A 25,647-nucleotide genomic window follows, 5' to 3' on the forward strand; every position below is an offset into this window, starting at 1 on the left:
TAATGCTCCTAAAATGATAGGGTCGAAATCTAGGTGGAATGGAGGCCAAAACACGAAACGCTCTTTCGAGAGTCAATTTGGCACATCGCACCGTAAATTCTCGTACGACCTCAAAAATGATCCGAATCACGAACGGTCAAAAACATGACCTTCCCAACTCAAAGGGGCACTATCCAGTCCAAGGCCATAGGCTAAAAGCCAACCGAGAACTCGAACAAGCCACCGAACCGACACAGCAACTTGCTGCAAAATTCCAGCAATTGTACCATTGCGTAACTTGTGTTGTTTTCGAGACTACCGGCCATGGGAGGTTTGAACCACCGATCAGAGACTCTTACCAACATCTCAAGGAGTGATTTGAACCATGGCTAAGGGCCCTAGGCCAGCCACAATCCACGTCACACCTTAACTCAACTGAAACTCCAACCGAGAACCAATGTGCATGCGTGTGTAGTGTTTTGCTTTGATCGATGTCTTGCGTCGTTCCAGTGGCCATTTGATTGACCATGGCACGATCTAGACATCTAAGAGCATGGTATGAACCGTGGCTATGGGTCATAGGCCAACCAAGATCCATACCAAGCAACCCAAAACCGAAATGCATATGCTGAAATTTGAAGGGGCCGAAGGGACATGGGGCTGTTGTGATGTTTTTATTAAAACCGATGAGCCATGGACCAAGCCACCAAAAGGGCGACTTAGTCACGTCTTAGACATGCTAGGGGAGTGATCTAACCATGGCTATAGGCCCTTGGGGCAGCCAAGATCAGATCCTTCCTCCTTGCCATCAAAACTGAATTTCGAAACTCATAATGGACCAAATGAGAGGTTGCTGTCCATTTCTGAATTTCCAGCAAACAAGGGCTTGAACGAACGGACAAATCTGATCCTAATGCATCCTATTACGTGTATAGATGTCGCCTTGGGAGCCTGGAATCGAACCAATCACCTGAAACAACAAAACTCAGAAAAACGTGAAGCTTGTCATGAAAGGGTCGAAATCTGCATGCATTATTTTCTGAAAATTCTATGATGTATTTCGGTTTTTGCATGATAAAACATGATCATGTACTGAAAAATAATTGATAATATGACTTGATTGAGGTTTGAAAGAAATCTAGACATGCCTGGTTATCGTTTGAAATAGAAACGAGCGAAACCACAACTACGCGGCACGGAGGAGGTGGAGCGCTACTCTTGTTCTTTCTAGTTCTCGATCTTTCTCCCTTTCTCCCTAGCTATTACTCACGTTTTTTCTACTGAAAAGGGGTCTGATTTCGGTGGGGAGGGAGTGTGATGGAGTGGTTATGAGGGGTGAGGAGGATGGTGCAAGATATCAAGACCAAGTCTTCATGCATTTGAATTTTGAATTTGAATTGCTATCAAATGATCTCTTGGGTGATTCTAGAGTATAGTGGCCGATTTCTCTCTTGTTTCTAGACTAGGATATGTCCACTAATTAATTACATGGTGCTCCCAAAAATCCTAGATTTATCCTACTAATTACATGCAAAGAAATGGTCAAAGTTGATGAGTTGGCAATTGAATCCTCTAGTAACCAAGGGGTGGCCGAAATCTACTAATAAAATGAATGTGGAGTGTTGTTTATTTACTAGATTAATAACTCTAAAAAGCCTCACTAATCCCTTAATTAATTTATTGAATAAATCCTTAATTAAGTAACTCAAATGAGCTTATTTTCTACTCACCTCAAGTTGCATAAATAAATCCCCAAATCTCCTTATTAACTTAAATTAACTTACTTGCTAGCTAAATTAACTTCTGGAAATATTTCTCAAATCCTAAATTCTATCTCAAAACTCCAAATCTAGTCCGGCCTCACTGAATTAACTGAAATGATAAAAATCAAACTACTGCATAAAATAATCAACTTAAGGAAAAGCATTTAAATATTCATGAAATAAAATCATTTTAATTTAAAATACTAGAATTATGCATGGGTTATACGTAGACTGATTTACGGGTTCTACAAAAAAAGAGAGAGGAAAAGAGGCCAAAGAAAAATAAAAAGAAAAGAAAAACAATTTGAAGGCCCAAAAGAGTGAAAAGAGTGAGGTTGAGAGTTGTTTATTCTTGCATAACCCATTTCATGTACCTTTGTACAAGGTGGTTTATTCTTATTGTGATGAAATAGCCGGTTCAATCCCGAGCATTGCTATTTCTTATTTGCAGGATTTTGGAGTTGTCATGCCAAGAAGACGAGTTAGTCTTGTAGAAGGGAGAACCCAAAGGTCTGAGTCTCGAGGATACAAGTACCATCGCGATGAGGTAAGGTTAGTTGGCCACACGACAACTATGAGGTATGACTTTCTTCCTTACCTTAAAGTTGTGTTGCTTTGTTTTCAAGAATTTGTAGAATGGGGTGCAAGTTTGGTGGTTAGGGAACCGGGTGTCATTTTGTCTTTATTCCTTGGTTGTTATGGGTGTGAGACTGTTGATGAAATGCATGTACTTGTTATGAATTTTGATTTTCCACGAGTTACTAAGTTAGTAGGATTTGGCTGCTACAAGAGTTCACTTGCATTAGGCTTAAGTTCTTGTGATGAATTAAATGATTGCATGGATAGTACATGTAGTGTGTCCTATTTGCATGAGTTATGGTTTGGTTGGTGAGTTTGAAAGAAGCATGATAGAATATGATAATTCCTCCATTCATGATGGATATATGTTTAAAGAGAGTAAATTCTTTATTCTATATTCATTGCATGAGGTACATTTTATTCCTAGTGAACTGTGGACGTACACTTGTATTGATTTTATTGTTGTGTTAACTAGGTCGAAGAAGGGGAGGAATCTGATATTTTTGATAGTTAATGATATTTTATCATTTGATGTCATTTGTTATTTGATGTATGTTGAGGTTGAGGAAGTGATAGTGAAGGCCACCACGGATTTAGGATTCAAAGCACGTGGACGATAGCACCTACAAACTTGAGTTTAAAGGTAAGCATATTAGTCATACAATTCTTGTTATTACTAACTTGCTTCGTTTTTGTGTAGTTATCAAAGATTTGAGGACAAATCCTTTTCAAGAAGGGGAGGATGATGCGATCATGGTAGCATTGCAGGGACTTATGATCAATCAAGGAGGGCTCACGGGCAAGAAGCAAAGTGCCGAAAGGTTCGTGATGCATGGGAGTGAGTTCGGAAGCCAAAGGATTATCATTCAAGCATTGTTAGAGACGGCCGAGACTACACTGACATGTACACGGACCTGCACACGGGGTCCGTTCCCTTTTCAGCCGAAGACGGAGAATTTGCGTGACTACACGGACCCAAGCATGGAGGTGGACACGAGGTCCGTGCCCCTTGTTTCCAGCTGAAGGTGATTTCCCGAGAGTACACGGACCCGTACACGGATGTCTACAAGGGGTCCGTGTCTGAGACGGCTGAGCGAGAATATTTTCCTTTCTAGAGTTTTAATTATTTTGGAGTCTAGATTTGTGATATCTTTTTATTATTAAAACATGTTTGGACGAAAATTTGAGAACACAATACACATTATTATTGAGTTTTATACAAACTTTTGAGATTTTCTTCTCAAGCTTTCAAAGTTTTTTGCTTTGTCATCAAAAATCAAACTTATCAAAGTTTTTAACTTTGTGGCGTTTGTCGATCGTTCTTATGCGGATTGTCAAGGGCTTGTTATTTGAAGGTTCGTTATAATTTCGGTTGTTTATTCTCGTGAATATTTATTGCTAAGTTTTTATAATTTAGAGGTGAATATCACACATTCAAACTTGATTCAAAAGATCGGGACAACAACGATTCTTTGTTCGACATTAAATTGAGGGCGCGATTCGATTTTACTCGTGTTTGCTTTTATTCGTACAAAGATTCACATCAGAACAGATTCAACAGTTGCTCCGTTTGCAAGGTTCAGGTCAAGGTAGAGGCCAAGGGAGAGGCCAAGTGGTTCAAGCAGTTGGAACTGATGGGATCTTTACTGCTTTTAAGAGGATGGATCCGCCTGAGTTTGCAGGAAGCACTGATCCATTGGTGGCTGTAGAGTGGATTAAAGCACTTGAGGCGATATTTGATCATCTCAACTATGAAGACAAAGACAGAGTTGGTTGTGTAGTATTCATTCTAGTCAAAGCTGCACGTATTTGGTGGAATGCTACCAAGATAGGTGTTGATGTTCCGGCATTGAAGTGGCAAGATTTCACTGATCTTTTCTACGACAAGTATTTTCCGGAAGTACTTCGAGCACGGAAGGTGACTGAATTTTAGAGCTACGTCAGGGAAGTATGAATGTTGACGAGTACATTTTGAAGTTTGAGGAGGGATGTTTGTTTGCCCCATATATTGCCTCAAATGACAAAGATAAGAGTGCTCATTTCATTAGAGGACTTCGAGCAGAGATCAGGAGGGACATCAATATGTCTAAGGCGGTGACATTTAAAAAGATTGTGGCTAAAGCATTGTTAGCCGAGCAAGATGAGAAGGACATTGCTAGAGAGAGACAGGCGAGGCAACAGGCTATTGCTCAAAGAGGTCAAGGTTCGAGCCAAAGAGGGAAAGGCAATTTCAAGGGGAAAGGTAAGATAGAGCCGAGTTCTAAAGCACCGACAGTTCCATTTGATCCTGAGAAGCCGTTGTGTCCCAAGTGCAGTAGGCATCATAGGAGTGAGTGCAGATTTGGTACTCACACTTGCTACCGATGTGGCACTGCAGGCCATATTGCCAAGGACTGTCCGAGATGATCGAGTAAAGAGAAGGTGCAGGGTCGCATCTTCACCATGACGAAGGAAGGTATAAACCATGATTCTTCTGTGATCTCTAGCACTATTTTAATTTCAGGCAGAGTAGCAACGACATTGATTGATACAAGTGCTACTCATTCTGATGCGATCCCGCCAACGAGATCTTTGATTTGTCCCGATCTTTGAAACAAGTAATTGATAGGTGTGATAATCGCCTCTAGATCACGCGGTCTAGCAACAATTCATCAACGATAGAAACAATCTCGTTCAAGAGAACCTCCAAAGAACCCGTCCTTGGCAACCCTCGTGATATTCGATTGACAACGCCACAAAAGATGAATCTTTTGATAAGTTTGATTTGATACAATGCAAAAGTTATAACGAAACTTAAGCTTGTTTTTGAGAGAATTCTCAAAGAAAAGTTTTATATAAAACTCAATTAATGACTCAAAAGTTTTTTTTACAATGATAAAATTCGTCTATATATTGATACCAAATCCAAAGATAACAAAAAGATAACTAGGTAACAAAATCTGCACCAAATCTTCGCAAATATTCGCAGCTAATCATAGGACACGGACCCCGTGTAGGCCTCCGGGTACGGGTCCGTGTAAACTCGGCCAAAAATATTCTCCAGCATACAAAGGACACGGACCCCGTGTACAGGTCCGTGTAGACTCTGGAATTCTTCATCCTCGGCTGTAAAGGACACGGACCCCATGTGCAGGTCCGTGTACACGTCCGTGTAGTCTCGACCGTCTCTAACAATGCTTGAATGATAATCCTTTGGCTTCGAACTCACTCCCATGCATCACGAACCTTTCGGCACTTTGCTCCTTGCCCGTGAGCCCTCCTTGATTGATCATAAGTCCCTGCAACGCTACCATGATCGCATCACATTCTTTTATGTCTGAACTATTTTTGAGATCTTTGGGTTTAGTTCCTTCTGTTCTTCCCCTCCAGTTTAATGTTGTATTGCCTTCTGGAGGTGTGTTATGCCCGACGTCGATTGTGTATGCGTGTTCTGTTCAAATTAATGAGCGAGTGGTTTATGCCGATTTGATTGTTATTCCGATGGTTGCGTTTGATATTATACTTGGCATGGATTAGCTATCAACTTACCGTGCAGTGATTGATTGTGTTGCCAAGACTGTGAAATTTGCAGATGATGGAAATAAGGAAGGCATGCTCGCTAGTGCAGGTACTTCGCTGGTCCTTCCTTTTATTTCTTGTCTTGAGACTAAGAGGTTGTTGTGTAGAGGTTGTGATGGATTTTTGGCTTCGATTGTGGATATGGATAGAGTTGTGAAGTTGAATATTGATGATATTAATGTTTGAGAGAGTTCCCTGATGTATTTGAGTACAAGTCCTGTACAGCATACATTCAATACACACGAAAGTTCAACAACTAGCTATCAAGTGTTCAAACCCTATCTACAGCAACGTCAAAGTCCGTGGTCTCCACTCTATTCATGATCTCTCGTCATCTGCTCAACCCTGATCCTGTCCCACCTGTTGTCATGCACACATACAAACACGACAACAGTTGGATAATTTCGGTGAGAATATAATCCCATTATAAATCAACGAACATGCAATCATATGATAAACATAAAAGCATGGACAGATAACAGCAATATGTATCAAAATCTGAAACATATTCAATATAAAACTGTCGACAATGCTCGTGACTCCACGACTCAGACTAGACTCAATCCTAGTCTAGGGATCCCGATTTCCAGACGTTGGTATTCCTATATCGACCAATAGTAATAGAAGAACTCCGATTCTATCCACGTCGATAAAACAAAACATCCAGTGTCTTGACCTATCCGTCACAGACTATGGCACTATCGCCAATACACTATCTTGTGACATCGTGCAATGTGCCTGTGGCGATCCCACCACTATCAGGCACTTCTGTCACAAGATCACTCGACTAATACCTGCTTTCTATACATCCATAGAACAAGCATATCAAGTCAAAGCAATGAACATAATAATAAGAAGTATGTGATTTAGGAAAACTCAAGTATATCCTACTTGAGTCGATCTCCCAGTACCACATTGACTTATACATTTCGTTCGTAGTCTCGGTCTGAAGCAATATCAGTTCTGAACTCAAGACTGTCTCTGTAAATCTGAAACGACATGTTGAGAATCATAATATCAATCTTCCATTCTCAATTCAATAGTGAATTTGATTAATCTGAATTTAATTCAAATCATCGGCATAACGTCACAATCTCAATATCCCCGTAAATACTATATCAACAAATATCAATTACAAATCATAACCCCCATCCGATACAATCTGTAATCAATCAATAATCTAAATCTGTCCGGTTTTCAGTCCATATAATCAGAAATTCATAACAATTCCATAATCAATCTGTTCTTCGATCCGACTTCGATTATGCAATGTCTAGTATTCCCAGAACACATCATAATGATCAAATAATAATTCTCCCAATACATAAATTTCAAACCATATCAGAAAGTAATGAAACTTACGTTCTTGTGTAGTAGGTGACGAGAGGAGCACAGAACCGTGTTCGGATAGAAATTCTGATGGCCGAATCATGCACAAATAGATTTCTAAGATCATAAGGAATTTGAGCACTTCTCTGGAGCTGTTCTTGATTTTCTTTGCTGGAGAATGAATTGGAGATTGTGATATATGTATTAACTTGTATGGCGGTGACAAGTGTCCCAATCAATCCAATATTACACTTTAGCCCCTGAATTCTTCACTATTTGCAATTTGATCCTCAAAACTCTTTTTAATTACATTTCAATCCTAATTAATTACAAAAATCGTGGAATTTAATTCATCATTCCAAAATTCGTAAATTAAATAATCTCGGATTAAAATGATATAATCTCGGGCCTTACAAATCTAGAGTTTGCCGTTGGCGACCATGTCTTTGTGAAGATAGCACCTATGAAAGGTGTCATGCGATTTGGGAAGAAAGGGAAGCTCAGTCCGAGATTCATTGGACCATTTGAGATCCTCGACAGAGTTGGGACGCTAGCTTATCGTGTTGCTCTTCCGCCAAATCTGGCCGGGGGACACAATGTGTTCCACGTCTCTATGCTGAGGAAGTACATGGTGAATCCTTCACATGTCTTGAACTTTGAACCGTTGCAGCTTACTCCAAACCTGTCTTATGAGGAGAGACCAGTGCAGATCTTAGACAGACAGGAGAAGAAGCTTCGGAACAAGCTGGTTAAGCGAGTCAAAGTCAAATGGCTTAACCATTCAGAGGAGGAAGCTACGTGGGAGTCTGAGCCCGAGATGAGGAGTCGTTATCCTGAGTTATTCGGTGAGTTCTAATTTCGAGGACTAAATTTCTTTTAAGGGGGGAGGGTTGTAGAACCTGTAAATTAGACTACGTATAAGCCATGCATAATTCTAGTATTTAAATTAAAATGATTTTTATTGCATGAGTATTTAATTACTTTTCTTTGAATCTAATTATTTTAGGCAGTAGTTTAGTTGCTATCTTTTCAGTTAATTAAGTGAGGCCGGACTGGAGTTGGAGTTTGGAGATAAAATTTAATATTAAGAAAACATTCCTAGAATTTATTTAAGATAAATAACAAGTTAAATTAATGTGAAAGAAGGTTTAAGGAATTATTCGAATAATTTGAGATAAGTAGTAAATAAAGTTCAATAATTAATTTCTTAGTTCACTAAAATATTTCCGCTCCATTTTTAATTGCAATTTTCGGCCCCCTCCTTATTTGGTTTAAAAATATTTGACAACCCATTTATTTGATATCTTTCCCTATCCACTTCATGATAGATAATTCCCAAAATTTTTTTCAACACTAATTAATATTTAAGCAATATTTGTACCATGTTTATCCAGCAATATCCCTCTTCCTTTTATTGACAAAAATCGGCCATTCACCTTTGGTAGATTTAAATAATTAACAACTTATTTCCTTGATTCATTTCCTTATCCATTTTCTTGGGAGACAATTCTATCACACTAAATCTTCAATAATTAATGATTAAGCAATATTCTTACCTCTTGTGATCATCAAATTTCGGCCCCTTCATTTAGAAGATTTAAATTATTTTGACAAATCATTTCCTTATTATCTTTCCTTAACATTTTCTAGGTAGATAATCCCTCAACTTTTAAATCACCAAAAATTAAATAATTAAGCACTTTTCTACCTTATTTTGATTAATATTTTCGGCCATTGTCACAAATTCAAGGATAGGAAAAATTATTCTCTTCCATTTATCTTGCAACTTCCCATCCTCTTCTCTAGACATTTTTCCTCTCCCCTTCTTCGAAATTTCAGAGACAAGCTGAGGGAAAAATCGTGTGAGGTTGAGAGAAAAACAAGATAGAAAATCGAGTAGAAACAAAGAAAGTGAAGAGCACTCCGTCTCCTCCGTGCCGCGTCGTCATATTCGTTCGTTTTCTTTTCAAAATGAAACCAAGGCATGTTTATATTTCCCTTTACTCTTCAATCAAGCCATATTAGTATTTTAAAACATCACACTCATGATTTATTTAAGCACAAAACCGAAATACATGACCACTTTTTCAAAAAAATGAAGTGCAGATTTTCGACCACTCCTTTCATGCTTCACGGTTCGCTTGTTTTTGTGAGTACAGGTGGTTGGTTCGATTCCAGGCTCCCAAGGCTGCATAGACATGTACTAGGACATGTTAGGATCATATTGGTCCATTCGTTCAAGCCCCATACCCGCTGGAAATTTAGAAACGACAGCAACACGTCCCTATTGCCACTTGTGTTCGATATAGCCATGGTTAGAACATCTCCTTATTATGTCTAAGACGTGACCAAGTCAGCCTTTTGAGGCTTGGTCCACGGTGGAATCAGTTTTCAATTAAAAGAAACAAGAACAGCCCCCTTCGACCCCTTTTAAAATTCTGCACATGTCCCTTCGGTTTGGTGGTTTGGGGAGGACCTTGGTTGACCTCTGGCCCTTAGCCTTGGTTCACACCATACCTCTGGATGTCTAGATTGTGCCATGGTCAATCAAATGGCCACTGGAATGGTCCGTGACAGCAAGAACGATCGCAACAGCCCACGCACAGGTTTGGCGCTCGGTGGGAAGTTTCTGTTGATTCATGGTGTGATTCGGATTGTGGCTGGCCTAGGGCCCTTAGCCATGGTTCAAACCATACCCTAGGATGTTGGTAAGAGGCTCTGGTCGGTGGTGCAAGCCCCAATGGCTAGTAGTCGCGAAAACAACGCAAGGAAACGAATGCGCTGCTGCTGTATTTTGTTGACAGCAAGTGGTGCTTCGGTTCAGAGGCTTGTTTGAGTTCTTAGTTGGATTTTAGCCTACGGCCTTAGACTGGACAGTACCTCATTGAGTTAGGAAGGTCATGTTTTTGGCCATTTGTGATTTGGATCAGTTTAGAGGTCGTACGAGAATTTACGGTGCAATATGCCAAAGTGACTCTCGAAAGAGCGTTTCATGTTTTGGCCTCCATTCACCAAAATTTCGAGTACTGTAATTTTAGGAGAATTATTTCATCATTTTAGGTGTATTTTAATCATTACTAAATGATGGTTCGGTGTTGGTTTGGGTTGGCACGGAGTCAATTAAATACTAAGTCATTGGGCGTAATTGTCTTGTTTTTGAAGTCAATTACAAAGTTTGGTCAAGTTAAACCATTTGCATATTTTTCATGTGAGATTTAGGTTGCAGCGAGCCTGGGAACGATCCAACCCATATGGTAAAATTATTACAGGATATTTAATTATGTGATTAATTATTTTACGTGCATAAAAATATATAAAATATTCATTTTTGAGATTTATGCGATATTGCTTGTGGCCACTTCACTGTCATGGGATTATTACTTCACCCGATGATCACTTACCGGTTCAGTTCAGTGCAGTTCATGGGGCCACTTGCGTAGGACATAATTTCAACAGCAAAACTACGACATGTTATTTTATGTAGGGCTCTACGGAGCAAACATTTTTACTTATGAGTTTTAGTTCAGTTATGCACGTATTATAATTATTCATGACACGATATTTTACGTTATACCTCTCGACATGATATTTTCACTTTGCATGCGACTTTACTATTTATTTACTTGTTATGTACGATATATGCATTCTGAGTCTTTAGACTCACTAGACTTGATTGTTGTAGGTACAGATGATATCGGGGCCGAGGGCGGGATCGAGTGAGCTAGCTTGGCTCAGGCAGTAGTGGAACCCGAGGACCTCATTTTCAGCATTTATCATTTTATGATCAAACATTTTTATCGTTGTTGGATTATTTCAAATTGTTATTTTGAAAAACAATAATTTTTTCCGCTGCTATTTCAAACATTAAACTCTATTTATCAGTTTCTCTTATGAACGAGACATTTTAATTATTTAAAAAGAAAATTTTTAATTTTTCCGCAAATTTTAAAACACGAAATTAGAGGCCTTTATAGATCATATGCTGAAGCACTGGCCGTAGTGGAGGCAGTCGACCTAGGGGAGAGCGTTCGCCATGCAGGCAGAGGAGACAAACCCAGACACGACCCTGTTGACTGGTAACTTATTTAATTCAGCACCGTATTATTTTTGCCATGCATGTTTCGAATCTGATTTGGGATTATTATTGTGTTGTTCTGTATTTTTTGTGACTTGGAATAGAAATTTTCAACTATGCATGGGGTTAAGATTAGTATTTGGGATATAAATTTTTGTGTGTTGTGCTAACGTCTCTCAGGAAATATCTTTATAAAGAGAGTAGCCACGAAGGTCTTGATAGATTCTGGGGCCACACACTCTTTTATCTCAGAGAAGTTCGCTAATAATTTGGATGTCAAGTCTATTGGACTCGATGTGAACTACTCAGTGACAGTCCATCAGGGGAAGAGTTATCAGCTACTAGCGTGGTCAGAGATATTGATCTTGAACTACAGGGCCACCTAGTGTATGCCGATCTAATTGTGTTGCCGATGCCAGAGTTTGAAATTATCTTGGGAATGGACTGGCTAATGAAGAACATAGTTCTTATTGACTTTCAAAAAAGATCAGTGTTGGTAAGACCGTTGGGCATGGAGCAATTCTCTTTGAGCCGGATAGATGGAGGAGTTTCCCTCACATGATCTCTTGCATGCAGGTACGGAGAATTATTGATAAGGGGTGTCAAGCTTTCTTGGCAAATATTATTTCCGCACCTGACTCACCCACTTCGTCGATATCTGATGTACCATTAGTCAGAGATTTTCCTGACGTTTTTCCTGATGACGTCACAGGCCTTCCACCAGAGAGAGAGGTGGAAGTTCGCCATTGACCTTGTGACAGGCACCGTGCCAATCTCTAAGACACCGTACCGTTTGGCTCCAACTGATATGTTAGAGCTCAAACAGCAAATCCAGGAGCTCCTAGACAAAGAATTTATCCGCCCTAGTTTCTCACCATGGGGCGCACCAGTGCTCTTCGTAAAGAAGAAATATGGGAGCATGAGGTTGTGTATCTATTATCGAGAACAAAACAAGGTAACGATCAATAATAAATTACTACTACCAAGGATTTAGGATTTGTTCGATCAGTTGCAGGGAGCTACAGTATTCTCTAAGATAGATCTATGATCTGGGTATCATCAATTGAAGGCAAAAGATGCAGATGTTCATAAGACAGCCTTCAGAACCAGATATGGGCACTACGAGTTCTTAGTGATGCCATTTAGACTGATGAATGCTCCAGTGATTTTTATAAACCTCATGAATCGAGTATTTCAGCCCTACCTAGATCAGTTCATCATAGTGTTCATTGACGACATTGTTATCTACTCGAAGAGCCATGAGGAGCACAGTCAGCATTTGAGTACAATATGCAGGTCTTGCAGAGTCGCAGGTTGTTGGCAAAATTCAGTAAGTGTGAATTCTGGTTGAAGAAAGTAGCATTATTGGGTCATATAATATCTAGTAGTGGCATTGAGGTGGATCCAGCTAAGGTGACAACAGTAAAGGAATGGGTTGAGCCGTAGAATGTGTCAGAGATCCACAGTTTCCTAGGCTTGATAGGCTACTACAAGAAATTTATTAAGGGGTTTTCTCGATTGCAGTGCCACTCTCTTCATTGACTAAGAAGAATGCTAAATTTCTATGGAGTGAAAGATGTCAGAAGAGCTTTGATACTTTGAAGCAAGCTCTTATCATAGCGTCATTGTTAGCCATGCCAGCAGGGCAAGGCAATTTTGTGCTATACACCGATGCTTCTAAGATCGGGTTAGGCCCAGTATTGATGCAGCACGGTCGGGTTATAGCTTACGCCTCCAGACAGTTGAAAGTCCATGAGAAGAACTACCCGAATCATGATCTCAAGTTAGCTGTCGTTGTATTTGCGTTGAAGATATGGAGACAGTATTTGTACGGCGAGAAATGCCAGATATTCACTGATCACAAGAGTCTCAAGTATTTCTTCACGCAGAAATAACTTAACATGAGACAAAGACGGTAATTAGAGTTAGTAAAAGACTACGATTGTGAAACTAGCTACCATACAGGGAAATCTAATGTTGTGGCAGATGCATTGAGCAGAAAAGTTGCAGTCGTAGCACAACTGTCAGCACAAAGATCTCTTCAGTCAGAGATTCAGAGGTTTGGCCTGAAAGTTTATCCTAAGGACAGAGCTCCTAAATTGTCTAATATGATAGTCCAGTCTTCTTTGCTAGACCGAATCCATAGAGGTCATCTTTCGGATTAGCAGTTACAGAAATGGAGACTGAAGGATGAGACCAAGGGCAGTGTACTCTACATAGTGTCCGATGGTATTGTGAAGTACAGAGGAAGGATGTGGGTGCCTAGTGTTGATTCGATCAAAGAAGATATTGTAACGTACCGTAATTTTTGAACTACTTGAAATTTGCGGAAAAATAAAAATTTTCTTACAACAGAAATAAACTCTCAAATTTCGATTTGAAATAAACTGTTCATCCAAAAATAATTGCAATAAAAAGAGTGTGAATGAAGATTGCTATAAACACTTTTTTAAACATCGTAACTCAAAACATGAAATCAGAGTAGTTTAATCATTGAATAAAAACTAAAAAGAAACATGGGCGGTCCTCGGGTTTAGCCTCCCTCTCAGTCCAAGCCAGCTCACTAGTCCTCACCTCTCGTCTCCTCAAAGTCATCCTCACCTGCATCGATCAAGTCTAGTGAGTCTAAAGACTCAACATGTATAAACTGGGCATAACAAGTATTACGTAGTAAAACCACATGGAATCTTTAAGATAGAGCGTACATACTTGAAACTTGAACATGCATGTAAAAGCTTGAACTCACATACATAACATAGACGTGCCATAAGGTAAAACTTTTCTGAAACATGCTTGCAACATACATACTTGAACATACATGAACTTCATCATTTTACGTAGAGATATGTTTCAAAGCAAGTGACCCATACATAAAACGCCTTATCAGACTAAACCACAGTACTAGGCTGGAAGGGAAAGTCCACTAGCACATACATGAGATCCCCGTTCATGCTTTAACGGGTGGATTGGTGTAACGTACCGTACTTTTTACAACTTAAAATTTGCGGAAAAAATTTAATATTTTCTTAAGAAGAAGGTGAACCTTCGAAATTAGATAAAATAACCTGCTCATTCCAACATTGTTGCAACAAAAGATCTAAAAATAAATTTTGACAAAAGTGCTTGTTTAAAATCTCAACACCAACATCGTGAAATAAGAGTAATAAAATTTTCGTGCATCAAATCTTAAAACATGGCCGGTCCTCAGGTATAGTCTCCTGCTCAAATTTTCGTGCATCAAATTTTCATGCATCAAATTTTCGTGCATCAAATCTACTCCTGAGTAACATCGATATAAACCAAATATCCAGTGACTTGGCACCTCTGCCAAAGACATGGCACATCTTCCATAGACTCAATATATGCTTTGCTATAAATCAATAGACAAGCATATCAATCTCATGAATTGCAAACATCAATGCAATTACAATAAAGTATGTAGTTTTGGGAAACTCAAGCTATCTCTGACTCGAGTCGTATCTTCACGGTTTATAATTGATTTATACCTTTCTTTTCTCGGGGTTTTGCTTTGTCCTGTCTTTGAAATCTTCAATACCAATCTGGAATGACATTCGAGAGTTACAACATCAATATTCAACTCAAATCAATACTGGATATGATCAGAACTCAATCAAATTCTGTTTCAACGGCATAACAGCACAATCTCGATATACCCAGCAATACAATATCAATAGATACCAATCTCAACAACTCATAATCAATCGATAAACACAATTCCAATACCAAATCTGTATATTCTCAATCAATTCAAATCTGGAAAATTATAACAATTTCATACTGTGGGGACCCGAACCTAATCCATCTTCTTAATCATTATTAGGATCATTTAATTAATCTGGGTCTAAATTTTTTTTTTAAAATACAATGCGGAAACGTAAAGTAATCAATCTGATATAAACCTCAACATAAAGTACAAATCATGTACAACATATGTTTATTCAAACTAGAGTTCAGCCACTACATCAAGTATTGAAATTCACTCTACTCTAAGTCCGGATCTCCACGCTAATCTGGAATCTCTCATTCTCTTCGTGACCCTGATCCTGTCCCACCTGTTGTCATGCACACATACAAACAAGACAACAGCCGGATAACTCCTGTAAAGACCCGTATTTCGTATTCATAATTTTTTTTTGCGGAATTATTAAAATTTTTCTAAATAAATAAATAATTTGCCCAATTTATAAAATAAACATGTAAATAATTTTAACTTTAAAATAACAGCGGAAGCAAATATTGTTTTCAACCAAACAGTTTAAAATTAATCCAACGTAAACATCAACTTAAAATAATCCAACGTATTAAAATTGAGTTTGAATAATAAAAGGTTCATAAACTAAATCATGAGGTCCTCGGGTTTACTACTGTTGTCCCAAGATCGCTCACTGGTCTTCGCCCGCAGTCTCGACCTCATCATTACCTATAACAATCAAGTCTAGTGAGTCTAAAGACTCAACATGTATATATCGTGTATAACAAGTAAATATATATAATAAAATCCCATGCAACGTAAAAATATGGTATCATAAAGCGTACGGTGAAATTCGTATCATGAATAATTATAACTACGTGCATATCTGAAAATCATACGTAAAAGCTTTGCTCAATAGAGCTCTGACATGTCATATCATAATTTTCTGGTAGAGATAATGTTTCTAAGCAAGTGGCGCATAACATAACTTAAGCGCCTGATCAGACTAAACCACAGTATACTGGGCGGTAGAGATCAATCACAGCCCTTGGACTGGATGTCCGTACCCATACATAATCATAAATCGGTTGTAAGTCACCGGGCGGAGAGGTCCTCGGTTGCGCCTACCGACTTCCAAACCCATAAGCATAAGGTGGCCACAAGACATATAGCATATATCTCAAAAATAAACATTTTATATTTTTATGCACGTAATATAATTATAACCTTATTTTTACCGGATGAGTTGGATCGTTCCCAGGCTTGCTGCGACTTACTACTAATATGTGACACATGCAATAAATCTTAACTTGACAAAATTTTAACAATAGAACCAAAAACGAGACGATTCGGACCAACAATTTGATTTTTAACCATGGCTTCGTACCAACCCGAACCAACATTAAACCGACGTTTAACCATGATTAAAAATACCCCAAACATATTGAAAAATATGCATACTAACTGTAAAACACGAAAATAGGTGAAAGGAATCCAAAAACATAAAACACTCTTTCGAGAGTCATTTTGGCACCTTTCACTGTAAATTCTCGTACGACCTCTAAACTCGACCAAATCACGAACGGCCAAAAACATGACTTTCCTAACTCATTAAGGTATTGTCCTGTCCAAGGCCATGGGCTAAAAGCCAACCAAGAACTCAAACCGACCTCAAAACCGAAGATGAAAGTTGCTGTCAAAAAAAAACCAGCAGTGGCAACTTGTGCGTTTGTGGTGTAAATTCTGAAATTTATTGACCAAGGGCTTGAACCATCTCCCAAGGACTCTTACCAACATCCTAAGGCATGGCTTGGACCATGGCTAAGGGCTAAAAGCCAACCACAATCCAAACCACACCCCAAAACCGAAGACATAGTAATACAGGAAATGGAAAATTCGAACTATGCACTTGTGTTGTTGTTCTAAAAATTTTGAGGGAACCATGAACCAAACCTTGAAAGGACACCTTGGTCCCTTCCTAGACATGATAAGGGATGATTCTAACCATGGCTACAGTCCCTAAGACAGCCAAGATTCGAACTCCCACTTTAAACACCCAATGACAGAAACTTTGACACAAAACTGTAACTCATGGAAATGTTGCTGTAAATTCTTTGTTATGCTTGTATGGACTTGAACCATTGACCCAAAAACATCCTAACACATTATAATTTATTCCTAAATGCATCCTTGTGTGCCTGGAAAACGAGAAAACCTCCTGAAGCACCAAACAATTCAAAACCGTGAGTCACAAAGAGTAAGCCGAAAAATCTGTGCAGAAACTTTTGTGTTGTTGCTGTCAAAATTTCGTTTTTACCTCATGAATCCTGAACATATAATGCTTAAAAATATTTTTAGGACTTGATTGAAGAGCAAAGAAACAACATATACATGCCTGGAATTTGTTTTGACACAAAAACAAATCAATACGACGAATGCTAGCGGCGGAGCCGGAGTTGTGTTTTCTTTGTTTCCTATTTTATTTCTGCTGCTATGCACGATTTTCAGCTGTGTTTCTTCTGATAATTTCGAGCATATTAGTGTAGATGATGTTAGGGATGAAGGTGAATGATATAGGAGGTGTTAAGGGGTCATAATATGCATTTAGGTGGGGAGTTACAAGTGCAAGAAGTTGAATAATTTGAAATTCTCCTCCATTGTTGCCGATGGATTCTTGCATTTGTTTTTGTTGTATTACACGTGAGTTTGCTTGTAACTTGTTGAGGAAGGATTAAGGTTAATTATGGTGTTTGAATTACCCATAACTATGGAGCTTAAAGGTAGAAAGTGAATGCACCATAAAACCATTTAGTGTTAACTTTGAATGAGGTCAACTACAATTTTTTGAATTGTCTTGACCAATATTATTAATACTTCTTGCATGGTATAATAGTGTTTTAAATCTTGCATTTTAAATTCTTAAGGTTTAATACACTTATTATATATATTTTTAATGAATTACAATTTAATTTGGAATAGAACATTGCATGGCATGCTTGACTTAAAATTTATGTATTTAAATGTTATGTTTAAATTTCTTGACTATTTTATACCTAGCTTAATTCATCCTCCATTTATTTGCATATTTTTTTTATTTAAGCTTTAATTAAATATTAACCAAAAGAACTTATTTACCAACTTAACTCTAATTAATTTATTAAATCCCAAGGACATTTTTGTTTCGTTAAATTAAGTTATTCTTTGAATTAACTTAAATTTAGGAATGTCTTTCTTATTATTAATCTTATCTCTAATCTCCAAACTCCGGTCCGGCCTCGTGTATTTATCCTGTAAAAATAAATCTAAACATCTACTTTTAAAATAAATGATCATGACTTAAAATTATTAAAATAAATCAAACACTTCATATATTTATAAAAATTCATTTTTTATTTAAATAGTAGCAATTATGCATGGCTTCTACGTAATCTGATTTTCGGGTTCTACAACTCTCCCCCCCTAAAGGAATTTCGTCCCCGAAATTACAACTTACCGAATAATTCAGGATAACGACTCCTCATCTCCGGCTCAGATTCCCACGTAGCTTCCTCCTCCGAATGATTGAGCCACTTGACTTTCACTAGCTTGACCATTTTGTTCCGAAGCCTTTTCTCTTGTCTATCTAGGATTTGCACTGGTCTTTCCTCATAAAACAAGTTCGGAGTGAGCTGCAATGGTTCAAAGTTCAGGACATGCGATGGATTCGCCATATACTTCCTCAACATAGAGACATGAAACACGTTGTGTACTCCGGCCAGATTCAGCGGAAGGGCAACACGATAAGCTAATGTCCCAACTCTGTCGAGAATCTCAAATGGTCCAATGAATCTCGGACTGAGCTTTCCTTTCTTTCCGAACCGCGTGACACCTTTCATCGGTGCAATCTTCACGGAAACATGGTCACCAACAGCAAACTCTAAATCTCTCCTCCTCTGATCCGCATAACTCTTCTGTCTACTCTGAGCAGTCCTCATCCTATCACGAATCTTGACTACTACATCAGCAGCCTGCTGCACAATCTCCGGACCCAACTCTGATCTCTCCTCCACTTCATCCCAATGAATAGGAGATCTACACTTGCGACCGTACAGTGCTTCATATGGAGCCATACCTATAGACGACTGAAAACTGTTGTTATAGGTAAACTCCACCAACGATAGCTTTGATTCCCAACTCCCGGAGAAATCAAGAACACATGCACGAAGAAGATCCTCCAAAATCTGGATAACTCTCTCGGACTGACCATCTGTCTGTGGATGGAAAGCTGTGCTAAACAACAACTTTGTGCCCATAGCTGAATGTAGACTCTTCCAAAATGAGGAAGTGAATCTAGGATCTCGGTCAGACACTATAGAAACGGGAATACCATGAAGTCTAACGATCTCCCGGATATATAACTCTGCATACTGGATCATGGAGAAAGTAGCCTTAATAGGCAAGAAATGAGCTGATTTCGTAAGACGATCAACAATCACCCATATAGCATTCGACCCTCTGACTGACTTCGGCAAACCGACAACGAAGTCCATGGTGACATTCTCCCACTTCCACTCGGGAATAGGAAGAGGCTTGTGCAACCCTGCTGGTCTCTAATGTTCCGCTTTCACTAGCTGACACGTCAGACACTCGGATACAAAACGTCTGATATCCCTCTTCATTCCTGGCCACCAATATAATAACTGCAGATCTTTGTACATCTTCGTACTCCATAGATGTAAAGAGTACGGCGACATATGGGCCTCAGATAAGATATCTGCTCGAATAGAATCGCTGCTAGGAACCCATAAACCCATATTCTGTCTCGATATCTGACAATACCGTCTCTAACTGCTTACAGGATACGGCCCTTGGCTTTATCTCTCTGTCTCCACTTAGCCAACTGCTCGTCTACTAACTGTCCACTGCGAATACGGTCTAGAAGAGAAGACTGAATCGTCAAAGTAGATAGACGAGGAACTCTACCTCGAGGATATGTCTCTAGATCAAACCTCTGCATCTCAGACTGAAGAGGTCTCGAAACCACCAAATGAGCCATCCCTGCGACTTTCCTGCTTAACGCTGCAACTACATTAGCTTTTGCCACGATGATAGCTAATGTCACAGTCGTAGTCCTTAACTAGCTCCAACCAACGCCTCTGTCGCATATTCAACTCTTTCTGTGTAAAGAAGTATTTGAGACTTTTGTGGTCGGTAAAGATCTGACACTTCTCTCCGTACAAATAGTGCCTCCAAATCTTCAATGCAAACATTACGGCTGCCAACTCTATAGGTCATGTGTAGGATAATTCTTCTCATGAATCTTCAACTGCCGAGAAGCATATGCTATCACCTTCCCATGCTGCATCAATACCGCGCCTAACCCGAGTTTTGAAGCATCGGTATACAGAACAAAGTCTCCGGGTCCTGAAGGCATGGCCAACACTGGTGCTGAAATAAGAGCTTGCTTCAATGTATCGAAGCTCTTCTGACATTCCTCGCTCCACACATACTTAACATTCTTCTTCGTCAATGATGTGAGTGGAACTGCGATGGAGGAAAATCCCCGAATAAACTTCCGATAGTATCCTGCTAGTCGAAGGAAACTACGGATCTCTGATGCATTTTGCGGCACAACCCAATCTCTGACTACTGCAACTTTCGTCGGGTCTGCCTCGATACCACTGCTAGAAATGACGTGTCCTAAGAACGCCACTTTCTCTAACCAGAACTCGCATTTGCTGAACTTCGCGAATAGTTTGTGCTTTTGTAAGGTCTGCAATACTGTGGTCAGATGTCTGTTGTGATCCTCTTGATTCTTTGAGTAGATGAGAATATCATCTATGAATACTATCACGAACTGATCAAGATACGGCTCGAATACGCAATTCATGAGATCCATGAAGATCGCTGGCCCATTCGTCAAACCGAACGACATCACCAGAAACTCGAAGTGGCCATAACGAGTCCTAAAAGCAGTCTTGAGAACGTCGACGTCTTTCACTCTCAACTGATGATAACCAGAACGCAAATCAATCTTGGAGAATATCGAAGCTCCCTACAACTGATCAAATAAATCCTCTATTCTCGGGAGTGGATATTTGTTCTTCACTTTAACATTGTTCAATCCCAGTAATCAATGCAGAGCCTCATCGAACCATCCTTTTTCTTCACGAATAAGACTGGTGTGCCCCATGGCGAAAAGCTCGGGCGAATGAACTCCTTGTCAAGAAGTTCCTGAATCTGTTTCTTGAGTTCTGCCATCTCCGTCGGTGCTAATCTGTACGGCGCCTTTTAGATCGGTGCCGTACCAGGCATAAACTCAATAGAAAATTCCACCTCTCGCACAGGTGGTAATCCAGAGACGTCATCAGGAAAAACGTCTAGAAAATCCCGGACAATTGGAACATCGGATGTTGACTGTTTGGGCGTCTCGGGAACGGATACAAGAGTAGCTAAAAATGCTCGGCACCCTCTACGAATGAGCTTCCTAGCCTGGAAACATGATATCATACGCGATAAATTAAAATACCTGTCTGGCTCGAATAAGAATTGTTCCATCCAAGGCGGTCGGACGAGAACTGATCTCTGCTAGAAGTCAATCAAAACTCGGTTCCTCAGTAGCCAGTCCATCCTAGAATGATATCAAATTCTGGCATCGGCAGAACGATCAGATCCGCATACACAAGATTACCATGAATGTGGGGACCCGGAAGCTAATCATTTTCTTAATAATCTTTGGGATTTAATTATCAATTCAGATAAACAGAGTCTAAAAATTTTTCTTTTTTTTAAAATGCAAGTGCGGAACGTAATGGAATTTACTAATATACATCTCAGTATAGAAGTACAATAATGTACAATAATCATGAAACTAGACTAAGGTTCAACTACTAGATTCCAAGTGTTAAAATCATATCTACAATAAGTCCGGAATCACCACTCTAATCTGTCTCCTCTCATCGTCTTCTTGACCCCGATCCTGTCCCACCTGTTGTAATGCACACATACAAATAAGACAACAGCCGGATAACTCCGGTGAGAATAAATCCCAGTATAAATAATGTATACATGCAATTAACTGAATTAACATAAAAGCATGCATTATATCTCTGCACATGTATCAAAATCGAACATGTATCAATATAAATCTGTAAATAACACATGAATCGTAATCTACGAAATATAAATCAATACAGGTCTGTAAATCAATTCTAGTCTCAATATCTAAGACTCGATTCATCTCTCATTCTGATCTAGGGATCCCGGTGAATAGGAATATAACAAATCTCCCACCTATCTCTTACGAACGTTCGCGGTGGTTGTAATTGCTACGTTCCTATTTACGGACTTGGCCCTCGCTATATCGAATATCTATGATAAGAGCGGCTCTACTCATAATCACATCGATATGACCAAACGTCCGGTGTTTTGGAGTATCTACCAAGACTATGCCTATTCTGACAATGTGCAATGGGTCAGTGACGGCTCTGTCATAGTCTGGCCCTTCTGTCAGTGACTCTTATTCAATAGCTCTCTGCTTTCTACTTTCTAGGTCAATAGAATAAACATAATCAGTAAAACATAAAGGTATAAATACAATACCATACAAGTATGTGGTTTAGGGAAACTCGAGTAGAATCTAACTCAAGTCGATCTCCCAATAAACATCAATTTATACCTTTGTCTTCTCGGTCTGATGAAGACGAAGTCTCGTATCCCAATCTGTCCATATCCAAATCTGATAATGACAATCATATAAACTCAAATCGGTATATAATCTGATCCATATCTGAACAAGGTACAATCTAATTCATATCAATGACATCACGATACATTCGAAATCATTACTGAATCTGATCAATATCAATCTACTGATGTTTCGACGACATAACAATACAGTCACGATAACCCCATCTATTTCAACATCACAGAGATACTACCAGAATTCATAATCAGTATCAATACAATTCATAATCTCAATATCGGTACACTTAACATCAGTAACAACACTACTCTGATATCAAATCTCAATCAATATCTTTCGAAAATCATAACAATTGCATACACAGTCTGTTCTGCGATCTGACTTCAATTATGCGATGCCTACTATATCAGAGACACCATATCCGGTCCATATTCAATTCGAACAATATCATGTTTCCAAATCATCTCAAAACTTAATAAAACTTACGTCCTTGTATAGCTCGTAGCGAGAGGAGTACGATACTGCGTTCGGATTCGACTTCTGATACACGGATATCTCAAAATCACTATTTGAAGATATGAAAAGCTTTAAGAAATTTGTTGAAGGAAAACCCACGATTTCTTCTGCTGAAATCGTGAGAATCAATACATATATATATATCTCAATTGCATGTCAAACAAATGGCTAAACCTTCATACTGCACGTCGCACCGCGGGTGCGCTCCATGTATTGATACGCATCAAGTTTCCCCGAAGCTTGGACCGCGGGTGCGCTCTGTCTTTTAACGCGGGTGCGCTGACCCTACTGGTACAACATCGCGGTTGCGGTCTGTCTAGCACCGCGGTTGCGCTCAATCTCCAGTAGCACTTTCATACCCTACTGGCCATGCACCGCGGGTGCGGTACTTCTTCACCGCGGGTGCGGTGTCACTTCTGTAAATAATTTCCAACTCTCTGTCCATCAACCGCGGGTGCGGTATTATTCGTAGCGCGGGTGCGGTCTAGTCCTTATGCAACCCTTCATAATCTCATTCAGTGCCTCTCATTACATGTCATGCATACTCATATCTTCCGAATATCACATCAATGAAGACTAATAAATCTCGAGCCTTACATTTCTCCCCCTTTTAGATCTGAGTTCGTCCTCGAACTCGCAAGTAATCAATTCAGACATATCAGAAGGAATGTATACATAGTTTAAATCAAAAACTCATCTCAATAAATCTATTCTGAAATTTTAATCTCATATCAGATTCTGTCTTTCAAGGAATATTTCTAATACTTCGTCAAATTTACTGTATATGCAACAGTAGAATATTCTTCGTTCTAAATTTTCTTCTTTTCACGGATCTCTGATTTCAAACCGGAATAGTCATTCAAGAAGCATAAAATCATAATACCACTCGAAATCATTTTAATCGAATCAATCGCAAAATACTGGCTATACAATATCCGTATATACCAATCAACAGCTCATACCAAATTAATATCATTACCTGTTATCAACTCTGTTTATCCCAGTTAAGGATATACTAAATCTTAGGCCCCAAATACCAATCGTCCTCATCCGACGTTGGTGTATTAAGTCTGTTTGGTCTGAGCTATCTTTATTCTCTTCTGAATTAGCTACATTTTCTTTGTCATATCTCTGACCGTATCCAAATGGTTATCCAACTGGTTATCTGCTAACTATTATCGTACAATAATTCACACCGCGACAATATGTCATCTCAACTGGTGCTAGCATCCAGCACTGCAGTTCTCTGGATATCTCTCAATATCCGGATAGTACGCTCTGGCTATCTGTCAGTCGGTGGATAATATATGAATGAGTTCATGGTACGTTCTGCCACAATTACAAACTCAATCAAAATCACAATCTGATATAGTCTAGTTCTACATTCTGATCAATCTGACCATTTCTTTGACATCGATCTGTGTCATTTGGTCATGTTTGTACGTTATCTGGTACAAACTAATAGATATAGATTGGACAATTTGTCAATCACAATCATATTACATCACAATCTGGAAAGTATTGCAGTGGTCTTATTACGAAATTCATCGAAATATACTCCCCATGTCTAGTCAGAAATATACCAATTCTGTCATAACTCTTCTGATTTCTATCTTTCTATCTTCATTTATTGGCGATTCAGACATTTCAGTACAAATTCTGCAAACATTTCAGTACAAATTCTGTCACAACTGATTTAATCTGTCTATATCAAAATTATCTGTTCGAATTATCATATACTTTCTGTTACCTGAACGACTACTGAATCCATTTCTGTGCGCTTCGACCCTATCTGTCATTTTCAATTCGAACTATTTGGTATAAACAATCAGTTAATAATATAAATTAAAGAAAAAATACCTACCTGGTATTCGCTTCTGATTATCGATATCAAATTCTGTTGTACAATTCTGAAACATTTGACATCACAAGATAATCCTTCTCATACCGTAAAATCACATATCTGTCACTCTGATCGATGCTCTGTTCTGATTATTAAAATTAAGTTCTGAACATTCTGATTATATTTCTGATCTACTGAAATTCTCGAATTCAACTCTGATTCGGATTGAACTGTATATAATCTCAATGGTTCACATTGATCTGTATCAAATACGGCTGTAGAAATATAACAATATTCAGGCAGACGCAAACACAACAATCGTATACGAAAATCTGGCAATTCAGACCCAAAATAAATTTCTGACAATTCTGACATTTATGAAATTTCTGATATTTCTGATATGTCCGATATCGGTATCATTCTCAGTCACTGATTCTGATATCAACTGTGTCAAAATCAATCGGTATACTAACTTCAGATATCGCATATTCTGAATACAATCTGTTTCAAGCAGGATTCATATCTGAATAATTTCTGTATACAATAATCACAGTTCTCAGAGTATCCAATTCAATCTTTAGATATTCGATTCAATCAATCAGATGCTGC

The 25,647-nt window shown here is 38.8% G+C and overlaps 1 protein-coding gene across 1 annotated transcript in view; it reads right to left on the reverse strand.

Moving 5' to 3' along the window:
- Positions 1 to 5,614, reverse strand: part of LOC142556927 (uncharacterized) — a 54,372-nt gene extending 48,758 nt beyond the window's left edge. The window contains 1 exon segment of the mRNA XM_075668414.1: positions 5,547 to 5,614. Coding sequence (XP_075524529.1) covers positions 5,547 to 5,614 — 68 coding nt within the window.
- Between the last annotated feature and the right edge of the window lie 20,033 nt (positions 5,615 to 25,647).

The sequence above is a fragment of the Primulina tabacum genome, chromosome 9 (assembly GCF_025594145.1).
Source record: "Primulina tabacum isolate GXHZ01 chromosome 9, ASM2559414v2, whole genome shotgun sequence".
Classification (NCBI taxonomy): domain Eukaryota; kingdom Viridiplantae; phylum Streptophyta; class Magnoliopsida; order Lamiales; family Gesneriaceae; genus Primulina; species Primulina tabacum.